The following is a 23,069-nucleotide window of genomic DNA, read 5'->3' on the forward strand; positions in this document are numbered from 1 at the left end:
TGATATTTACCACCCACTGGCATTTACCTAAAGTATAGTATTTGCAGTGTAACCTGACACTTAGAACAGGAAAAGTCAATTTAACAACCTGAAGCAGTAAATGTTAAAATGTGAGTTTTCATTTACACAGAAGTCCTGATTTCTTTCTAGAAAAGTGTGAAAGGGACGTGGTGTGAACATCATAAAATTTCTGTGATACTCACTTCATTGTGTTAGATGCACTTGTTCTTTTTCAAGGTATAGTAAGCGTTTTTTGGAAGCAATTTCTCTTTCACTTACTTTATAACAACTGACCAGCAAACCAAAATCTTTGTGTCTAGAAGCTTCTTACAATTTTTTGTTTCTCCTTTGCTTGGAACAGGTGCCTATTCCCTGTCTATTCGAGACTGGGATGATATGAAAGGAGATCATGTCAAACATTATAAGATTCGTAAACTTGACAATGGTGGATACTATATCACAACTCGGGCACAATTTGAAACTCTTCAGCAGCTGGTTCAGCATTATTCAGGTAATTTTTCAGATAATACATGGCACATTGAAGTGTTTTAAAACAAAAGTGTTTGCTGCTGAGCTGATGTATGTGTAAGACGCCCTAAAGAGTCAGTCATTTGAGCTATGTCTCTTGCTTGTTGTAATGCATCTTCCATTATCCCTTTCCCATTACAGTTATAAATGGCTTTGAGTGCCGTTCACAATGTACAGCTGCAGAGCTTTTAAAAGCTAGCACTGTACTGAGGTAAAGGTTTTGCCTGCTCTCCCTCGTCTGAGCAAACAGAATTACTGAATTTGACTTGCATATCTCAAAGCATGAATTCCCTGTGCATAAGTGAGTGCTAGTATGTACTGTTTTGCAGCACACTGTTGCTAATAAAACAAATAGGGAATTGCATTGTGGAACTCAGTCACCTAAAGCAGTGACCAAAAGGTTTGCATATATTACCTCACTCAAATTTTCCCACTGGATTTGTGTTCAATGTGCAAAATGGCAAGGTGGGTGTTTCGTTATGCACACTGTTTGTGCCTACCCCGCAAGCTCTCTTTTTTTTTTTTTAAATTCCCATGATTAAAATGTGGCATGCACTATTCAACCCAAAAGTGCATGCTGCTGTCACTGGCGATTGGTGTACAACAGATGTGACTTTAAAGCTCCCCAAACCTCTGCATAGGACAACTGGTTCTTACACAGAAGACTGTCATGCTTCTCCGTATGGTCTCATTTTGTAAGCAGAAATTTGTATTTTGAATTATTTTGCTTTTTATTTTTTCCTTACTTTGGCTTTTCTTAATATTAACAGATGACCCCAAATGCTTGCTGCTCAAAAACTTTTCATAATTTTTACTTGGGAAATCAACTGCTCTGTGGGGTATTTTTTCTGTATTCTTTGTATTCTCTCTGCTGTATTCTTATGCTATTCATGCTAGACATCTGGCTGTCTTCTCTGCCCAATTTCTCATGGGTGTATGCTGCCTGGGAGAATTTCTAGCTGTTTCTGGTGACTCTACATTAAACTAAGCTAAATAATGTATAAAACCTCACATCTAAGGAAGATAATTTTCAGCCCCACTATACCAGCTGGAATATGTCAACTTTTAGTTTTCTGTGGTCACATTATTTGGGTGGTGTATTTTCCATACACAGATGCAGAAACATAGATCTGGAAACAGCCATTTCTGTGCAACACAGAGGCATAATCAGTAGGATCCAGGTAGGGTAGCTCAGGAGGGCATGGTACAGACCCACACTCCAGAGATTCCACCCGAGGTCTCCCAGACCCAGGTGAACACAGGAGTCCTCATTCCATGCCAGCCCCAGCTGACTCGAAACATAAAGGCTGCCTCTAACCGCCTGCTCTGCACTCTGGATTGCGGGAGGTAGATTAGCACAATACCTTGTGGGTGCCTAGATTTACTTCTAGGGAGAGCTTAAAGATGCCCAGATGACTCTGTAAAGATCAGCGTGGTTTCTGAAGAACCACTGCTGAGACCATAGGTCAGTGCTTTCACAGCAAGGCAGGTATGCGCTGCAGCCCACCCTTCAGCCTTCATCCCGTAGCTGTCCAGGCTGGAGGACCCCTTCTGTCCAGGCAGCTGGAAACCAGGCTACCCAGGTAGGCAGTGTGCAGTTTGGTCTCATGTAAGCAGTCCTGGGTCAGGAGTTGGAAGTACAACGTGTACCTTTGTGCAGACACAGCACAGGTATCCCTGCACTGTGCTCCCGTTGCACAGCTGAATGCCCTTATTAGCCAGACTTCCCTCTTATACCAGCCCCTTCTTACCTGGATAATAAAGTTAACTGCAGTGTCTGGACTTTCACAGATGAGATTTACAAATGAAACATACCGAGATCCCCAGGGTGTCCTGATGTCAGACTAAAGTCCACGGCAGGTCTGAAGTAGAAGCACCATTCATTCAATCCCTAACAGCCGGCCTGCCAAGCAATAAGCTCTTGTGCGTGCCGTCTAGGCTTAATTGGAGCACCAGCATGCCAAGCTTTTTTTTTCGATTAAAGAAAGCAAGGAGGTCTTAAAAACCTCCAGTTTCTTTCTGCAGCTGTCTAAACTCCTAAGGAATCTTTCCAGATACAATCCAGATTTTGAGTAGTCCCTATCCTAACGTTCCCAATGGAATTAACTTGGAATAAGACGTGTCAACTGGTCAGCTAATCTTCCCTGTTTTGTGGTCTTTGTCATCTTGCTACAGGAGACACACAAGGTCCATGTCAGGGTGTCTGTAGGGACTTTCCCACCATCCCACAACATTTGTGCTGAGGAGGTAGGGCTTAGAGCTTGGTGTTGCAAGGAGCTTCAGTGCTTGCCCACCTTGTGATGCTGAAACAAACTGTTCACCTGCCCAGAAAGAAATCTGGCGTAGGAGAATAAAGGCTATGTTTGAGTCTGAAATACAATTGCAGTTCCCCACCTTGTTCTGCTCTGCTGCACCTGTTTTAAGATGCAAGTAGCTGTGCAAGCTTTATATTGTAGTCTGCTTTGTGCAGCACACAACAATATGTGTGTATACCTACCTATTTTTATATAGGTCATTGTTATTACTCCTGCTAAAATATCTTGTGACTTTAGTCACAGTTCAGTCTTCTGTGAAGCTTTGCAAGAGATAAGTATAATCAATCTGCCCCAGACAATGTAGGACTGGCTGCGTACGCTAATAAAGGTTTGCTCTAGAAGGAATGGAAGAAAAAGTCTTTTACAGGAAACCTACAAAAACACCTTCTCACAGAGTAGAATACAGAAAATACCTTTTCCAAGGATACCTAGAAAAAAATTAGCAAAAAAGTCCACCAAATTCTCATTGCGGTGATTTTCAGAAAAAGTAAATCTTCTCTGTGTTTCTTTTACTCGGTACAGAAACAATCCAGTTTGTGACTTACAGATTATTTTTTAAAAGTTATACTGTACTATAGTATACCAGTTACTTGTGAAGTTATCTTAATGCAGCATTGTGGGAGAAGGGAAATCGAGAGTCCACAAGAGAAACCATTGGCGGTCACCTTCCATTTCAGGCTGTGGAAGCAGAGACTAAAATATTTCCTGTTCTGTCTCAAATGAATATGTTTCAGTGTTCAATTTCTAATCTTCCAGGATGCTTTGTGGTATGCAACTAACAGCTGTTGTGAGTAGCATTGTTTTTATGCTTACTGTTTTTGTTTCATGTCACACTTTTTTTTCTTTCCTCTCCTTTGCTGTTGGCTTCACTTCTGGCTCCATCAGAGAGAGCTGCAGGTCTTTGCTGCCGCTTAGTAGTCCCCTGTCATAAAGGAATGCCAAGGCTTACTGATCTGTCTGTCAAAACCAAAGATGTCTGGGAAATTCCACGAGAATCCCTACAGTTGATCAAGAGACTGGGAAATGGGCAGTTTGGGGAAGTATGGATGGGTATGGAGCAAAATAATTATTCTAAAATAGCTCTCTGTGTGGGGATTACAAGATGGAAGGTGAAAATGTAGGACAGTGTGACCCACAAGAAAAAAAAGAGCAAAGCTCAAACTGTTAGGAAAAAAGTCTTTGGAATCGTGTCTTTGACTTTGAAAATCTTTAATCTTCAACTTTCACTGTAATTGATGGCAAAAGAAAACTGAAATTCTGTGTTTCCTTGGAAGGTTTTGATTTTGACAAATTACTGCTGTCTTAATAATAAATCAAGGCTCACATAGTAATCGATTAATTATACCAAGGAGCCTTTTTCTGCAAGCTAACAAAAAAGGCCTTACCTTCAGTATCCAAAAGTCAGTGTTTGCAAATGAACTTCAATGCAGCACTGAGAGACAAATCACCTTCCATCTTTCTCAATGCATGCATAATTTTGGATTATAAGTGTGTTTTTTTTATTAATTTCCTCTCCTATAGAGAAAGCTGATGGTTTGTGTTTTAACTTAACTGTGATTGCTACGAATAATACCCCACAAACTGTTGGATTGGCTAAAGATGCATGGGAAGTTGCACGTGATTCATTATTTCTGGAACAGAAGCTTGGTCAGGGGTGTTTCGCTGAAGTGTGGCGTGGTAAGGCAGAGAATATATTTTGCTTTGGATGGATCTTTTAAGGCCCTCTTGGCAGAAATAAACATTTTGAGTAGAGATCTTAAAGCTAAAAGATCAGAATAGTATGAAATGTTAGTCTATATAGCCTAAAACAGTCAGACCTAAATACGGTAATCCACGGGGAAGCTTCCTTTCACTTGCACACGCTGGTATGAGAGGTGAGGGCATTGAACTTCATTAATTGCATTGAGTTTACTGGGTGACTACACAATTGCTAGGTATTAAAATAGGAATGATGCTAAACTTGTAAGGCAGAATGGCTAACCAGAAATTAATCTGGTAAGTAGACATTTTTCTTTCCTCGTGTGTTTTAGCACTGATGCGACCAGACCCTGAAAATGCTTCCATCCACTCTCCCAGTTTAAAAATAATGGCAAGTATTAGCAAGCTGATATTGTCAAGCTAGCTTTCCCACGCATCCACTTCTTTAAGTCTGTTTTGAAATTTGTGTCTGCAGCAGAACCCCATAACTCGATATAGAGACCAGGGACAATAGAGGCAAGACTTGCCCAGCCCAGCTGAACACCCACTTTGAAGTCCAGAAATATTGACCTTTTCCAAATCTGCTGACATTGTTCTCTGCACACTCGCAAATTTACTTACTGCCCCCCCTCTATGGGCCTCATTCTTTTAATGACTATAAAACAATAGCAATTTAAAATATACATAAATCTTAGTATGGCCATAGCATTGAAACACAATATAGTGGCCATTTAATGAGAGGTGGGCTCAATTTTTCTGCCAAATTGCATTCTGTGTAGCCTCTTTAAAATAACCAATTCAAATAAATAAACGCTATATGTTGTTTCTTCAGAAAAATTTGGTGGAGCAGTTTGGCTGCTCTTTTTGTTGCAGTGACACAAAAGTATGTACAACCAAAATAACCAGCGGGCTCTCCTGGGTGCTTGCAGCTGTTTTCTGTTGCAAGACTACAGCAAGGAGCATGGCATCAAGTCTGTGAAATTTGTCGGATTTATAGACTAGAAAAATAGAAATTTGTAGAATTTCACAGAATTACAGTTGACCTGCAGCAAAGAAAGCTAACCTATGTTTTCTATTAGCATCCCCAGATAACTCCAGTTTCACCTTCTTGTTCTTCATCTTGAATGCATGTGAGAGCTTCAGGTTGATGTTAATACTTATTGGTCAGCTTTGTGTGCCATAGATCTTAAAAAATTGATACAATAATGCTAAAGGAGGAAATGCAATTTAAAAAAAAAAAAATCAGCTATGAGAAATGAAGTGCCACGTAGCAGTACCAAATATCTGTCAGAAATGTAAAAATTATTATTACAATTATGACATTGTGTTTCTTGAAGTAATGTGTTTCTTGAAGTAATGTATAGTAAAAATATGTTAACAGCCCTGAAGCATTACCATATTGAAGTAGATTAACACAGGAAAAATTAATAAAAAATGCATTAAGTAGTAACTAACTACATGTGGGAGGAATTTAGAGGGAGGTATATGCTAATTTTCTACTAGAGAGAAACGTACCAAGCCACAACAAGAAATTTAACAATTTAGACTGAAATCTGCGCTGTGAGGATAAGTTAACCTTTTTGTTTCATCTTCTTTTTTTAACTGGAGAAATTCATAAAAGTATTTAAAAACAGACCTGCTGAAAACACTTCATGGTAATAGAATGAGTCCTAGGATTTTTATTAACGCAATGCAAACAGATAATGCACAGTTAATCCTGTTAACGTGCCAGGTAAAATCCTAGTTTATTAATGCCAGTGACAGAAACCCTGGTGCCCATGAAAGTAGGATTTCATTCCTGGTTCATATAATTTGCAGTACCTCTGCAAAGTGGCTGTGACTGATGGCACTCTGCGCTCCGGAGCCTCAGTGGCTCCGGATGAAACATGCTCCCGTTCACCCGTCAGAAAAGATTTTGGCCATTGTGCTTAAAATTAGGAGGCGAAACCATGTCCTTCCCAGCTTACACGGAAGTGCCACTAAAGCAAAGTCCTGCTTCAGCTCTGATTTGAAGGACTGAGTGAAACTAAGACCTCAAGAGTCCTCCCCAAGCGCCCCGGGGTAGCAGTGGTAGTAACTCAAGACACGACTCCACCAGCGGTAGAGGTGACAGCACCTGGCACTGAGGTGGCAGAAGACAATCGAGGCACAGTGAAATCCAAACTTGCACTGCACACTTTTGGCTAATTCGTGTTTCAAGCCTCCTTCAGACAGCGTCGTGTGTTGCTGTGGGGATGGCCCTGTAAGCGAGGGACGACACAGGCAGTGGCTCGCCTGCCTGTCCTCCCCTGTCCTCGGCTAGGTGAGGTGGCAGCCTGGACCTGACCACTTACACAAAAACCAATCCAGCTCATTTTATGCTCTGGCAGGTTGCAAAAGCACGTGATGAAGTTCTGGCTTAACAAGTCCCCATGCAGCAGCTGAGCCCTGGTAACTGTTAATGTGCTTCTAACAAAGACAAACCAGGCTTATTTTACACGTTACCTTTTTTGATGACATCTTAATTTATAGAAACTAGAACTGAGTCTTCATGTACTTAGTAGGCCTTCTGCTATCCTCATGCTTAAGTGCAGAGGAGTAATTTTTACCCAATGCGGTTAATCCCTGAAGTCATTTAGTATTGTTCTGCCTCATCACACAGCAGCTCCCTATCAACAGATCACAGGTCCACAGGTCCCATTCAAAGCCACTTCAGCCCTGGCTCTGGAGTAGGGTTCTGGCAAGTCTGGGCAAGGGACAACCAGAAGGCACTAGGAAAGTGATATTTCTGCCCCCTTTAATTTTCCTTCCTTCCCCTTCCCCAGTCCCCATCCCCCAAAAAACCTGTTAACGTAAGTGAAGCCCCACCTCTTGTGGGACGCCCTGAGTCAGCCTTCCCCAGCTCTCTCCAGGTCCTTGTGCAGGCTGTCAGGTGTTACAGAAGGCCTGGTAGATGGTGGCTGAAAAATGATGCAACTTGTCCATTCCGGTTCAGTAAAGAACAAAGTGAGGAACCACCTCATTTTCAGTCAGCAGCTGTTGGGCTTCTGGGGATGAGGAGGGGAAGGGAGAAGACACATTTCGGTTTGGAAACACACCCGTGTTTCTAAAATGAAAGCAATTCAGAATTTGTTTCTTGGGAGTTTTTCTTAGAATATTTTTTTCCTCTGACTCAGAACAAACCAAAATGTTAAAACGTCTTGCAAATGGAAAGTTCTGGGTTTAACCAGTTCTGTTATCCAGATCTGTGACTGGAGCTGTGTTGTCTGTAGCAATTACTTATTAGCAACGGAATACATAAAGATGGGTTTCAGCAGTCCCGCGTTTCTTACTCAGAGAAGGTTTCTGTGGACATCAGTGGAAGCATTGTCTGAGTAGGACAACGGTAATTGTGCCCCAGTACCAATGGGTATATTATTTTTCAGTATAATAGAAAAAGACTAAAATATGAGGAAGGCGTGGGAGGAATATAATGATAAGGCAACATGGGAAACCACACTTTAAAAAAATAAAGATATTTAGTGTCCTTGCTAGTTTATTCCTTGGTTACATTAGGTATCAGGCAGAAAAAGGAGCAGAAGGTGTTTAATTTAACTAAGTATCTGTGCTTGTAGGTACGTGGAATGGAAATACTAAAGTGGCTATCAAGACCCTGAAGCCTGGCACTATGTCTCCAGAATCCTTCTTAGAGGAAGCCCAAATCATGAAGAAGCTAAAACATGACAAACTGGTCCAGCTTTACGCTGTGGTATCCGAAGAACCTATCTATATTGTCACGGAGTACATGAGCAAAGGTGAAGCCCGAGCTGCTGCCCTTGAGAACAATATTTTTTCTTTGTTGGTGCTCCTTGGGGATACAGAGGGCGGTGCAGTGTGATGCACGAACAGCGTGTGAGGAAGGAGAGAGGGAACAGGAAGCTAAACACACCTCCGGCTTCAGAAGAATTATGAATTCAACTCTGAACTGAGCGCAAAACCTGAAATCCACTAGACGTACAAAGAAAATGTGCACTAGTTGGGGAAGGGAGAAGTTGATGCAGCCTAAGTGCTTCCAACTGCATCAGCATCTAAGCTTCCCTGACAAGTGGAGATTTGCATTTTCTAGGTTTGAATTACATTACATGCTGCTTCCCAAGATCCTAGCTTTTCCTGGCATGAGAGAGTTCATATGGCATCTTCTTTCAGTGTTTACTTGTCGGCCTAAGATTTCTGTTTCTTCTTTTAGCAATCCTGAGTTCTGTCGCATGCACCTCGCTCCCAAATCACAGCTTAATTTTCAGTCTACCCCATTTATCATTTTAATACCTGATTGGCACATGTGATTCTTTCCTCCTCTTTCCCCTTCCCGTTCCCCTTCTCGCTTCTCTTTTTCTTTAAGCTACTTAACTGGTACCGATACAGTAAAATGAGAAAAGGAAAACTTTTCACTCCATCAGATCTCCAGCAGGGGTGCTGAGAGCAGAGCAAAAAATCTGCTTGTTTTGGAAAAGCAAATGAACCAAATAGGAAACATAAGTTCTCACAGGGAAGTTTCACTGTACATTGGAGGATACACTCTGAAATTTTAAGTGCATTTTTTCAGTTCATTTGGAGTTGATTTTTATTTTCCTGGCAGGTGCCTGCCCACCTCCCTCCTCAGAGGCATCCAAGCCCTGACTAACTCACACTTTAATCATACGTTTCAGTGACAAGCATGTGCTTTTTCCCCTTTAAAAAAAAGACTTCTCAAAATCCTTCTGAAGTACGTGGTTTATTTTGGCTTACTTTACTAGTTTTTACTGTAACATTTTACATCTTTGGATCTGAGCTTGAGGCTGATGATTTATCAAGGGAGAAATGCCTAATCATCTGTCTTTTCCTCTTATTTATTAAACCAATTCACTGACCTTATTTAAAGGAGACTGCCACACTTCTCTGTTTGAATACAAGATTGGGAAGGGAGCTGTAGCATCCTAGGCTTTTTTTAAAAGCTACAGGGAACCTCCTTGCTTTCCCTTGCACAGGGCAGCTATGTCCTTATTGCTTTTGCTAAAATAGCTTTCATTTGATCTCTGCATGTCTACTCTAGTTTTGCATAGTGGTCTTCTAAAATTAATGGTTCATGCTACATTTAGTTATGGGTTACCTAGAGAAGGAATGCTACTAATTTCTAAGGAAAATTAGCCTTTGTTAATGCTAGCTCCTTTGGGCTTACCAGGCTCCAGGCTGACCTTTCTTTTGGAGCAGGTTGAGCTGCGATCTGACTTTTTCCATAGCTTGTGTGGCTTGGAACTGAGCTGATGCTTTGCAGCTAGCTGTGGCCTTTAGAGAACAGCAGGTATGTAGTTTCAAAGAGCACTGGAAAAGTTAAGAAAGGTCAGCGTTCTCAGTAATGGTCAGGAAAATCAAAAACAATGTTGTTTCTTTTCCATGCAACTCTCTTTGGACTAGTGACTTATTCTTCTGCAAGCCAACCTTAAAGCAGAGTGAAACAAGTATGATAGGAGAATTATAAGATACTGTGGGTTTTTTTGAAACTGTCTACTTGAACATGAAACATTGTTGTCTTTAATATTGCACATACTGCTGCACCTCCATCCTGATGAATAGCCATTTTTTCCCTAACATCTCTCTATTGTGTCAACTTTGCATTTGCAGGGAGTTTGCTAGATTTCTTAAAAGATGGAGAAGGAAGAGCTTTGAAGTTACCGAATTTGGTGGACATGGCAGCCCAGGTCTGTCTTCAGAGTATTGAGCACTTAGGTGTATATGTTTTCATTATGAGTTCATTTTAAAACGCACCGACTGTGTTTCGTGCTTCTCACAGGTGGCTGCAGGAATGGCATACATCGAGCGAATGAATTACATACACAGAGATCTGCGGTCTGCAAACATTCTGGTGGGAAATGGCCTAATATGCAAGATTGCTGACTTCGGATTGGCAAGACTGATTGAAGACAACGAATATACGGCCAGACAAGGTAGACACAGTGGCAGGCGTAGGACTGAGTGTCATTCTTGTGACAGGGAAAGAGTGGAACATGGCTTTAAAAAGCTTTTTCTCATATGCTTTGGGGTTACTTTCAGTAAATCCTGAACTCATATTAACTCCTAGCAGAGAACTTCACTGCTGAATGCATGTCCTGAAGAGAATGTCTTATTTAGTTGTCTTCCCTTTAAAAACTGACCACAGTGAAACAAAGATGGTGAGTGAGAGCAAACATGGGTGAAGTGACAGTATCCTCATGGTGCCATAACAAAGAGGACACTTTACTTACCAGCCTTGAAAGCCTGAATGGGGTAATCCAGAAAAGCCTATGTAAGCTACTCCTTTCGTAGTGTGCCTTCTAGTATTTTCTAATCGCTATCAACATTGCTGTGCTATTCTTATTTTCTTTATTTCAAACGGGTCAAAGAATTGTGTCTCTATGCAATGGAGCTGTCTCTCTGAGCACTATGTTTTCTTTGGGAACTTAAAAAGTTACTTTAACAGGGAAGTCATTTGCCAGTGCCACACAGACAGCTGGGCACGGCCGACCACTGATAGACTATAAAAATGTATCAAAGAGTATTGCAGCTTTTTTAAATAGGCATGTGTGTTCAGACTGAGCCATGACACAGGCTCTTTGTAGTTAGTCATTCTTTACAAGTCATGCTTAGTTGTCAGATGTTGGTCCAAGTTTGCAGAGCTAGAGTTTTGTCTCTTTCTGTTGGCAGTACATTGGTAGTGCTTGCTCAATATGTGTCGGTAAACACCACTCCATCCATTTCAGTGCCAAAGCCAAGGAGTGTCCCGTTAAACCCTGTTGTATGTCATCAGAAAGCACGGGTCGGTTAAGTACTTCATAACCTGCATTTACCCCTTTCTGTTGTGAGTTTTTTCTCTTGACCAGAAGTCCCTGTTTCAGCATGGATTTTGCCATTAATTCTTAGGAAAGAGCTAACATCTTTCTGTAACTCTCAAGTGTTGACAGAAGGAGCCAGAGAGTTTCCAGCATGCCTTGTCTTGGCCTGGGAGCAGCAGCTCTCATGCCGTTCACACCCCTCTGAACTGCTGTCAGCAGTACCGAGTCACAGGGATGTGGACCACAGGCTGCACCCACCCTAAAAGTTGCCTGCTTGACATTCGAACAGCTAGGCCTGATTATTTGGGCGAGGGGGGGCCTTGAAGAACTTGTGGTAGGTGTTAATGCAGAGATTTAACCACTACTGATTTCAGCCTGAAGATGGGTATTGCTCCTTGCTAGCAAAAATAGCCTCGTGTCATTCTCTCCAGAGTAACAAGAGTGTCTTCAGACTCTGGTAGACAGAAATCTGACTGCTTGCCCTTCCCCTGTGTAAAACGAGAAGAGTTTTCCTTGAACAAGGCAGCTGGTTCCAGTCTGCAAAATGGCTTTGAAACAGTGTCCTGTATTATCTCCATTTCTGTCTGGTTTACTGCTATGTCTTTTGTTCCCTTTGGAAACCACCCAACGTATAGTTTGACATGACTAATTATTTGGTTTAATAGACAAGTATGTGACCTACTTCTGGCCAGATCTCTTCAGGCTCCTGATCCCTAGGAAATCCTCTGATGACCTGTTCGCTTCCTGGTTTAAATATCTCAGAATAGTTTTGCCCTCTTCGCATGTTAGAAAGCTGTGAAAACCTGCCTGACTGATGTTGAGGAGAAGCTTAGATTTTTGAAGACAATAAAAATGATTGGATTTTGGGTGGGAAGACTTTGAGCTGAGAAAAGTGTAACACCGGGACTGGCAGGGAGAGGGAGTGTAGTTGTGGTGTCTCCTGCCCTTCTTCCACGGCAGAAATCACTTGTATTGTGGAAAAAATGTCTGGGGAGGAAGAAGTAGTTTGGCTTTTCACCTGCATCGCTGATGATCAGGAGATCTGAATCATGTTTGCCTCGCTTCATCTCATGGTGCAAGTATGGAGGACTCACCCATCTTTCCCATACTTTAGGGCAATGGACAATACTTCCTTCCTATGACCTCAGGGTCAGGCTTAAGTCCTTCAGAGCTACAGAATTCCTTGAAAGAGAGACCCAAAGAGCTGTAATCACAGGCATCCTGTAGAAAGGTTTTCCTACTTTCGCTAATGGGTTTTTGACCCTTTCTTAAGTGGTAGCTTGTTCTAGGGAGGGGTGCATTTTTGACCAAGCAGCACACCCTCGATTTACATTTCATTGCAATTAACCTGGCTTCCAAGGCACCTAGGGTGAGCCTAGGACCTTTAATTTATTGAGGAAGAAGCATGGTTTCTAATGTGCCACTGGAATTTTTCTTCGAGTGGGATTCAGTCCTCGTTTGTTTAGTTAAACTTCAGTTTGAGCGTTGCTTGGTGGAGACCACAGTATCAGAAGGAAATGGTTGCCTCTGCTTGTTTCCCATGACCTATTACTTCAGCCTCCAAGGGGATGCATCTGGGGACTGCTCTGTTTATCTAGCTGACTACTGCTTCAGTGGGAATTTTGACACGGGAGGAGAGCCTGGCCAGCGGAGGGGAGGGGGCTGGGGAGCGCTCCAGGCTGGCAGCCCCTGTGGGAGAAAGGAAATGTTTTGCCTTATGAAATCTGAAGATTAAAGCCTTTGGCCACTCTCCTCAGCAGTCATCCTTCTCTTGGCTTAAGTGTGTTAGTACAGAGCTCATTGTCGGCGTGGGGCAGAGGTGGTTTTCTCCAGCCTTGCTTGATCTCCTGCTCCCTTCCCCCACTGTCACTTTTGTCTCCAATTAAATATTTTGAAAGGAAACAGATGGGGATACTTTGAGCCCCAGTGGGCTAGAGTGCAGGATTCCTGAACCTGTATGGGTATTACTCAGCCTCGTGGTAACGTTTTACGGACCGGTTTATTTTCTTTTTGATTTGAACAAAGGAGGCCTGACTGCTCCTGATTTATGAGAGGTAAATAAAAAGCAGTTCGTTGTCTGCACTGCCATTTCTCAGCAATCGTCAGGAAGGAAAGAGATGGTCACACCACTAATGATTTAAAGTGTGTGACTAGCAGCTATACACTGCCATTAAATGATACAAAAAAAGTTCTTGGCTTGTAATGAGCATTTGGCTCCTCTTGCTTTTAGAGGAAGTGAGTAATCAAAGTGGAAAAACATGCCTATTAAAGTGACGCCCATTTTAAAGGCTACACTGGTGGACTGTATTGCAGCCTGCACCATCAGGGCTTGCTTCTTTTGGCTGTTGCTGTTGCAACATCTTCCCACACACACAGTGTCGGGCATTCAGTCTTGTTTCCTTCCATCGGTGATGATGCTTGTGTCAGTCCTGTAAGGCAAGCCTTAAAACCTCTGGTGTCCTACAGGACAGAGAAACTTCCCATCACCTCCAACATAGGATTTCCCATGCAGTTCTGCTACCCTTACACTGATCTGGTTTGCAGCTACGTGAAGTTTTGGCCAAGCACATGGCATTTTTGTGGAATGTGCCGAGTGCTCCAGAGTTGCTGGGGAAGAGTTGTTACTATTCTAAGCAGCAGCAGCTGATACAAATTTAAAATTGCCTTAATAAAAAAAGAGCACAGTTATTTTCCAGGCCTTGTTCCTACCGCATACACTGGGAGCACTTGCAGCAATGTGGCTCCAAGTACACATGAAACAATAAGGATCTTTCTGATGCCTTCCAGACAAGTCAGAGCTATTTTGGGAGCTCTAGTATGTGTTTGTAAACTCTTAGATAATTTTTGCCTCCTTAACACTTAGAAATATCTCCTTCCTGCCCTGCTTAAAAAAAAGTGATGCTTCTTATTTTGATTTCCTAGAAATGAGCAGAGATTTTTTTACCCTTCCAGGCTCTCCCCACTCCTTTTGTAGAGACTTGGCTCCCAGCTCACCAGCTAATCAGATCTCTCTTGTTCGTGACTGACTGTACTGCAGGCTGTAATGTCCAGGGCTTTGTTCTTGCTCTTTGCCTGCTGTTCCCCAGGCGAGCCATGGAGCGGATAGGAGGAAGGACTCTTGCTTCTCAACAGCCAGCCCCCGGGGTCCCAGAGGGGGATCACTCATAACGATCCTACAGAGATGCCATCTGCTCTGCGAGAAGGAGGGTGGCCAGGTCAAGAGGAAGGGCAAGGGGAAGGGGGGTATGCAGGCAGAGGGCAAGAGGGGTGTTTAGACCCGCAGTTCCGCCCCTTGTCCCCCACTTCCCGGGGAGGGGTGAGCCTGCGGAGCCTGCTTCTGATCGCTGATGTTTTGACAGGCTTGTAATTTCATGTTCGTTCTCACAGCGCAAAAAATGTAATTGCGCAGTCCCTCCCACACGGCACTCATCATCGCCTACCAGGGCTGACTCGTTTCCTGTTACATGCTTGCTTCAGCACTTTGTTTTTACCTTTTGTGGCTTTCCCCTTCCAGCCCCAGGAGCAATTCGCTGCTGCACTACGTTCTCTGGTCACTAACCCAAGAATTCCCATAGTTTTTGTGTCTTAGAGCTTGGGGTGCTGCACCGGGTTTAGTTTTAAGGTACGAGAGGTAGCTTTGTAGCATTTCCGGAAACAGGATTATTATCAAGTGGCACTGGGGCATGAATTTCAGAGGTTTCTGCCTCGTGGAGATTTAGATCTGAAAAAACAAAGCTCTGAGAGATGTATGTCAAGGTCACTCAATTATCCCAGCCCCCTCTTCTCCTTCTCATCACGCGACCTGCTTATAGCCGACAAAGAATTAAAGCAGGGCCACAGATTGATTTTTCCCAAGGAAATCCTCCTGGGAGATAACTTGTGTGAATGCCTGGGCAGAGCTGGGCCAAGATCCCAAGAACGGGGTTGAGCCTCACAAAAATCCTCAGAGATAGAAGGCAGGGCTGGCTGCCCTAACAGTAAATTGTATGAGCAGCTTTGGCTTGATGTGGTTGCAAGCAGTGCAGAAACCCAAAAAAGGCTTTCCCCAGGCTGAAATGTTTCAAAAAAGGGACAGAGATAAAAGCTGCAGATTAGTACCTCACTTTGGGGCAAAGACAGGCTATCCTGACCTAATGAACGCAGCACACAGTTGGTTTGTATGTGTGGAGTTACTGACCTGCTAGTTTGCAATGAAACGAGTTCCAGCAAAAAAAAGAGACAAATCCCCCCCACTGATGTAAAATCTGCCTTCAAAGTAGGAGTTAGGCTGCCTTGTCAGCTGGGGTAATTTGGCTTATCATATTTATTAACATGCTTGTCAGTAATACGCATTTTATCTGGTGATCTGATGCTGTAATTTGTTTGCAGCACAAAGTCAGCTTGTTTAATAAGCTGCTGAGACCTGGGCATTGGGGGGGGGGGGGTGTGTTAATTGGTGTGTTGGGAAGACAGTGAGTACAGAGACTGTGTCAGTCAGAAGCCATGCACCTCGTATAGCTGTAGCAATCGGGAGGCTTCAGAGCAGTGCTCAACACGTTTGGGGATTTTTGTGTTTTCACAGAAGTGCGCTGCCTGTGACTCCAGTGCCAGACATTACATGGGAGGCAGCACCTTGAGGAGATCCCTGTTAGTCGCTGCAAAATGTTTTTGTGATCAGCACACACACAGACCCCCACACACACCCAGCATTGCTCACGCTGTAGCAGTGATGCTGCCACCTGTTTGGGCTCTTCTGGAAGCACAAGTAGCTTGTCATGGTGCCCAGAAAGTGCTGCTCGCCCTTGCTGTTGCTTATCCTTGTTCACACAAGCTCTGTGTGTGTGACTTCTTTGTGTTATGGCTCTGCATGTGTTGTACCTGCAACCGTCCTCACTGGTCTCTGCTTTCCCCTTACTGATGGCTCTGCCATACTGGGTTGTGGGATCTCTTGGACCATCTAGCCTCCAGCATGCATTGCAGGGCCAGAAAACCATGAGGCAGGGCTCTGCTAGTGACCTGTCTGCCAACCTTCCCTTCTCCTCCTCCCCATCTATCACTTCAAACCAAAGTTCAGGAAATACTGCAAAATAATACAGAACATGTGATTTTTTTACTAGTTGTTCTAGCCAAAGAATCACCCACGGCAGGGGCAACATAGAAATGTAATGAGTAGCTATCCTGTCATTGGAAAATCTGCAGCACAGATTGTTTGTTTTCTCCAGCAGTGCTCCTCACAGTCCAATGGGGTTTGTATTGCTCTAGCTCTCAGGAAGAGGGGTGTGCTGGAATTGTCCCCCCTTCTCACCTACTTACCTTGCTTCTCATCTTCCCATGGTCCCTGGACATTCCACATAACTCACCTCCTGATGCCACACCAGCAGTAGATGAGGAAGGCAAAAATACCAAGGGAATTGGCCACAAAGGAGTCTGAAGAGATTTCTTTCCTCCAAAGATGAGTTGTGGGTGGTTGCTACCTTTGGATCTGAGTACGAAGCACAAGGGAATTAGACCAGCTTTGGCTCAGCTTCTCAGAAAAACACAGCTGATTTTAAAAAAAACCAGCAAACTGTTGAATAAAATGTGTGCAACAAGCAAACGAGCAAACCCTCATGCTTGGCTATCTCACACACCACCAGCCAACGTCCAGGCCTTCAGGCTGCTGGCCAGCCTGGAGCTGTTTGTTCAGCTGGCATGGGGTTTGTGTACTATCTCAGCTGCAGGTATGAGAGAGCAGAGGGACATTAGCCCTCATATTCAAGGCATGCCTGCATAAGCCCATCTAAAGCCATGCACTGTAGGCCTAGGGAACCCGACCCTCAGATGTATCCGTCTTGCAGTTTTTCCAGGGATTGGCAAGGGCTGTGTAGCCCCAGGATCTGCCGGTGGCTGGGGGAGCCGGCTGCCAACCCTACGTGGCTGCTGGTGCTGCTGGAGCAGGGCCAGCTTCCAGGACAGAGGCTCAAGTGATGGCAGGCTGCTGCTGCAGAGATCTCAGACATAGTGGCGAAGGCAAATTTTAAGAGAAGATGAAGCAGATCTTGAGTCTTGTAAACTAAGATTGGTCCCATGAAGAAGTGTAAGTTAGGGAGATTGAGGCCAAAGCCGAGCACCATAATTTTAGCTCCTGCCTGCATATCGACTAATGGAAACACAGAAGAGGCAGACTTTTTTGAGAGTGAATAGACATCCACAAACCCTCCAGCACATTTGCAAATCAAACAACTGATGTGTTGATGCTTAACTAGACTCCTGACTTCAGGCATTAGGGATTTGAAACTTTGTCTTGCGTCCTTTAATTTAGCAAGACTATCTTGAGCAACTGCAATTTTCCCTAGAAAAACGCATTTGTTGGTGAGTAATATTCTCTCTTAGGATCACTTACATGTAGAGCCGGAAAACTTCTAGCACACGTGATGTTTTACTAAGTAAGGAGATGAGAATTACCACATTTACTTTGTACTCTGAGTCAAGTCAGATTGCAGCATAGAGCAGAAGATACGGGGCATCGAGTGCTGGAGGTGATGGCAGAACAGCGCCGGCAGGGAACTGTAAAGCGTGCCATAACTTCACATTGTTACACTTTCCACACTCCTCCTGAAAGCTAAGGGAACTTTTATGAGAGGGTGGTGAGAAGTCAAAGTCAGTGTGTTTCCAAATTCAAGAGTGTTTGTCACTAGGGATCAGCAATAAGCAATGCAACTCTTTTGCCTTTATGTTAATACAAGGCACCAGGGAAATGTCTGCATATTTTGTCATACATACTACGAGTTAATTATTACCACAAGACTTTTCTTTAAAGTCATATTGAAAATATTTTCCCTAAGAAAACAGTAAATGATTGGAAAAGCAAATAAATCAGTGTTTAAAGGCTTGTTATCTTACCATCCTTACCACAACTGGCTCCTGCAAGCTCTGATGATGGATGAGCACATTAGAACTGCACGTATTTAAGGCACTACAGGCTTTTCAGTGCCAGGAGCTTAAAGTACACTGTCAAGCTATAAATCACAGGCCAAAGCTGTGCCTTGACATCATTGCACTCCAAGCAACTCGAATGGCAGTATTACTTTTAAGTCCTTGCATGTTTCTAATGAAATATTAGGTTTGTTTTTAATTTATGTTTTTACCATGTTTGTTTTGCATTTTTCTCAGCTTGAGCAGGGAAACTGGGAGGTACATTTCTAATAAATCTCACTTCTATTCGTATGTGCTAACTGTGTTTGACTTGCAAATATCACAGGGAAATGTTAATTTAAAACACTTTGCGAGAAAGAATTTCTATTATATTGGGCTTATTGGTTTTTAAAACTTTTTTTTCTCTTACAAAACTTCAAACCTGAATTAAAATGTCTTAGCCTTCTCTTGGGATGTGGGACAAACCCACCCCTTCCCTGCTAAGTCTTTCATTCTGCCCTACATGTTCCACCCACCCATCCTCCTTGAGTGTATTCCATGGAGCTGTTCGTTAACACTTGCCTGCAGCTCTGTCCCGTGCACAGAAAAAAACAGTCACCTGTAAACTGGTACTTTGATTCTGTCTCTATTTTGATTAAGACTCATTTATTCTTTCATTAGGTGCAAAGTTTCCCATTAAATGGACGGCGCCAGAAGCGGCATTGTATGGAAGGTTCACAATAAAGTCGGATGTGTGGTCTTTTGGGATCCTACTGACAGAGCTGGTAACAAAAGGGAGAGTGCCATACCCAGGTAAGAAAACAGTATGAGCCCTTCTGCACCTGGGGAAAGGAGTGGGAATGAGCCATATGCTTAAATTGGAATGTTTGCTTATTTTCATTGGGCTCAAAGGAGAATTGTTATCATGCATAAGGTCTGCGTATGCTTGAAAACGGTCCTGACTCTGAAAGCTGCTGTGTGATGGTCATGATAAAAGTGACAAGAGGACAGAAAATCCAACATATTCATTTCTAATTTTTTTAATTGTTCTCAATTCAATTAATATACTTTCTAATAATAATGAAAGCAATGTAAAATTACTATACTGTGGACCAAACAGCTCTCCATTATATTGCATTCACTTTAAGACATCAACAGTTAAACACCCAGAGTAGCATTACTCCATTTATTCTGTCAGTCTGGTTCTCTGCAAGGTTTGATGACTGTCTGAATGTCTGGTATTACCAAATCTCTTTTTTATAAACTCTTAAATTTCAGTCCTTGCTTTCAAGATGGATGGAAAGGAAAGAAAATAATTCTGCAATGTGCAGGCCGGAGCTCATGCCAGGGTCACATTGGGGCCAGATTCTCTGCATGGGGGAGCCGGAGGCCCCATGGCTCTTTGTTGAAACCCTGCCAAGTATCCGATGGATTAAGATTTGTAGGAGGAGTGATTGGATCTGCCTATGCAGAAAGCGCTTTTCATTCTGTTGACCCCCTGAAGATTGTAAGCATTCAGGTGGAGAGGGGTGAGATGAAAGCAGTGCATTACATTGAAAAGAATTCAATCCCTTCATTTTCTTATCAGCACAGATACTAACAACAGGGCATCTAGCTGCATCTTTAATCTTTTTATTAAAAAAAAGAAGTCTAAATACTCACCAGTATGGCTGTGTGCACTGCAGCTGATTTAATGGAAAGTGCCTTAAAGCAGTTTCAATTTTCCAGTCTGTGCCACAATCAAGCAGTCATATCCATACATCAAATTGCACAGGAAGATCATCAAGGTGGAGCTCAGTTTATCCTGTGGTATCTCACGCCACTTCAGAAGGCTGAACTCACAAAACTAAACTCCCAGAGTTTTACCTAGAATTTCAACTTTCCTAGTGCCTAGCAGCCAGTAGCTGATATTTGGGAAGAGAACAGGGGGACTGGAAGGCTTCTCATGATCAGCAGTGATTTTTGGCATGATTAACAGGGAGCAGCTTAGCAAAGCAGTGACTGTGACAACAGAATGAGGTAGCAGAAAGCGAGATGACATGTTTCTGTGGGATGGATGAGTCCCTCTGCCTAGCACTTCCCCAAGCAGTTAAAGTGGATGTGCCACCACGTAGAGTGGCTGTGTCAGTTGCCGGCACCAAAGTCTTCTTGCCATGAGGATTACTGGCAGTGGCGTGGGAGAGCCGTGATTTCCGTGGGTTTATTGAGGGTTAAATTCAGTCATGGCATGGCGTGCAAAGGTCGAAGACAGAAAGAAGATGTGTAAGACTCAGCTGATACGGTGTTGCTCCCAGAGGGTGGGCAATGCTCCTGGCTGGGCTGCAGGAAGAGGAAATTCCTAGTGGCTACTAGCAGAGTGTGTGCGCAGGGGCTCTCGCCAGCAGAGTTAAGGTGAATTTTTTTCCCTGAGCTCCACATTGGTGGGGCAGCGATGCTTAGTGACTAGCCTTCTCTCTTATCACGTGCATGAGTATGGACACATGCACACACAGAGGAAAAATACTATTCCGAGCAAAAGCGACTGCCTAAGCCCCATGTTAACTCATAAGTTTGTGACTGGACACAGTGTTGGCCATGGCAGCAGAGGACGTCTGCACTTCCCAAGAGTTCCTTTCCGTCCCTGAAGGAGAAGGAGGCCACTGGATGTGCATTTAAGTGCTTGCAATATATAACTTCTTGTAGGACCCATGACAGAAATCTCAGGCATGGTCTGTGTCCTGAAAATGTGGACAGTTTTACTATGTGGCAGTTTGAGCACATCAAAGAAAACTAGCAGTGCCTCTCCTCTTTCAGGACTGTCCTCCCCTTTCATCCCTCACTACATAAAACCCTCACACACTGAAAGTCCTTCCGGCTCACTCTCCCCCACCCACGCTAGGAAGACATCAAGTAGCTGGAAGCAACTTTTTGTGTGTTACATATCACAGAGTCAGCAATTTTCTGGATGATCACATACTTCCTCGGTATGCCCTGCCCGAGCTTTACCCCAGGGCCCTTCATCCCCACCGGGACTCTCACCTTGCTCAGCCAGGAGGCCTTAGCCATTCTCATGGTCACCATCGCTCCCCTCTCTGTCAGTTTTACCTAAGGGCAGCCTCTATTTTAGATTTGAATTTCCAAAGTCTTTAGAGATTTCAATTTGGTCTTATTCCCCAGACCCTAACTGGGAAAGCTTTTATAGGCTGAGGCAATGGTGGAGGGGAACTGGGGCCTTCTCAGAAGGGTCTGTCTTTGCATGTGGGTTGAAAAGAGGGCTCGGAGTTCCCAAGGTGACAAAGACCTCCTGAGAACCTCAGAAAAGACTCTATTTTCCCCTGACACAGAAAGGATCATCCATCTCCTGCTTCATGCTGGGGAGAAGAAGGACCTCCTGGAAGGATAAAGCTTCACGAACTCAGGTCCCTGTCTGGAGCGGGGAGTTGGGTTCAGTTGCACCCACAGGGTTTTTCCTGCCATCGCGGCATGGCTTGCGCGAGGAGGAAAAGATGGGTGTTCCACCACCCTGAGAGGCAAAACTCAGCTCTCCTCACCCAAGCAGACAACCTATAGGTGAGAGAACGCAGTTTGTAAGCACTGCCAACTATTTTGGTACCTAAGGCATGTGGATTTGCAAGCTCTGGAAAGGGTCAGCCTTGAAACAAAGAGGGTCATGGAGCTGTCACTCTGCTGTAATACCCAGTTTCTGAAATAGCTGTGGGCATGTTGTCCTGATATTCCTGCTTACAGCTTGTAGCAGGCCAGGGGGAGGGGGGTGAGGCCCTCAGACAAAGGGATTGCTCTCTTGCTTGACAAGATCTTAGTGCCCGAAGAGGTTACTTATAGCACACACCCCAGTCCTGTGGTGGTAACCATGCCTGCAGGGCACTGTACCTCATGCCTTGGAGAACCAGGCATTGTTTTAAGCTTGTGTAGAAGGAGGGAGAAGCACAACAAGGAGGACAGAAGAAGGCAGGCGGTATATAAGAGGAGAACAGACTGTGTGGAACAGGACTTGGCATTCATTGTCCCCCAGATTTCAACCAGTTCCTGTCCTGATGCCCCATTTTGGAAGAGAGGCTGGAGCAGTGGCGGGACATGTGAGCAGTAAAGATTTTGCTGGCAGAGATGAATATCAGGCTAGAGTTCATAATCAAGCCTTGTCCCAGACTCTATAGCTCCCACAAGCAAGACTGACTTTTTGACAGGTGTCTTCATCTTTCAGCCAAGCCTGCTTCTCGGTCAATGGACGTAATGGACCGCTATGATAACTAATTTATTAGTGCTTTTCCTAGCCTTCCCTAATGCTTTCCCCTTCTTTTCACAAGGCAGCAGATTGAAATAAGCAACTTTCAGAGTCTTTTTGGGCATTGAGGTTCTATTTCCACCACTATAGTGGGGAAATAAAATCTATGTATGGGCAGAAGAAGAGCCAAGTTTAAAAAATAGTCTGCGTAGTCAACCTTTTTCAGTGTCTGTTTCTTTCCCCCTTTCACAAATCCCCCTTGGATCTTAGTTTTGGGTTTTTTAATGGACTTTAAGAGTAGGAGGCTCCATTTCTCTAGCAGTAGTCAGAGAATTTGGGGTTTTTTAACACGTTGCCTTTTGGATAAGCAAAAATCTCAGCTGCACTGAACAAGGACCTCTGAAGTTGCCCCTTCCGCTTTCTGCTACACTTGTCACATCAAGAGCATTTATATTTTATGTCTGGTGTGACAGCCACCACAATGCCACCCACATTGCTGCTTCCAGCCAGGCAGGTCTTTGAGTTTGGCCTCCAAGCAGCTCTGCAGTCCCTGGGGAGCTGTGTTCAGCCTCCTCATCCCTGGAGGGGAGAGATGCCAGAGAGCACATGGTACAATGCCCAAGGCTGGGG

The 23,069-nt window shown here is 43.8% G+C and overlaps 1 protein-coding gene across 3 annotated transcripts in view; it reads left to right on the forward strand.

Annotated features, from left to right (window-relative positions):
* Window positions 1–23,069, forward strand: part of FYN (FYN proto-oncogene, Src family tyrosine kinase) — an 80,837-nt gene that overhangs the window by 51,353 nt on the left and 6,415 nt on the right. For 2 of the 3 annotated variants that reach the window (XM_059835750.1, XM_059835749.1), the window contains exons 7-12: window positions 362–511; window positions 3,729–3,893; window positions 8,135–8,314; window positions 10,158–10,234; window positions 10,327–10,480; window positions 18,899–19,030. In XM_059835750.1, coding sequence (XP_059691733.1) covers window positions 362–511; window positions 3,729–3,893; window positions 8,135–8,314; window positions 10,158–10,234; window positions 10,327–10,480; window positions 18,899–19,030 — 858 coding nt within the window. Of the gene's footprint in view, window positions 1–361; window positions 512–3,728; window positions 3,894–4,364; window positions 4,521–8,134; window positions 8,315–10,157; window positions 10,235–10,326; window positions 10,481–18,898; window positions 19,031–23,069 lie in introns of all 3 variants that reach the window. The other variant, XM_059835751.1, reaches the window with a different exon arrangement.

The sequence above is a fragment of the Gavia stellata genome, chromosome 2 (assembly GCF_030936135.1).
Source record: "Gavia stellata isolate bGavSte3 chromosome 2, bGavSte3.hap2, whole genome shotgun sequence".
Lineage (NCBI taxonomy): Eukaryota > Metazoa > Chordata > Aves > Gaviiformes > Gaviidae > Gavia > Gavia stellata.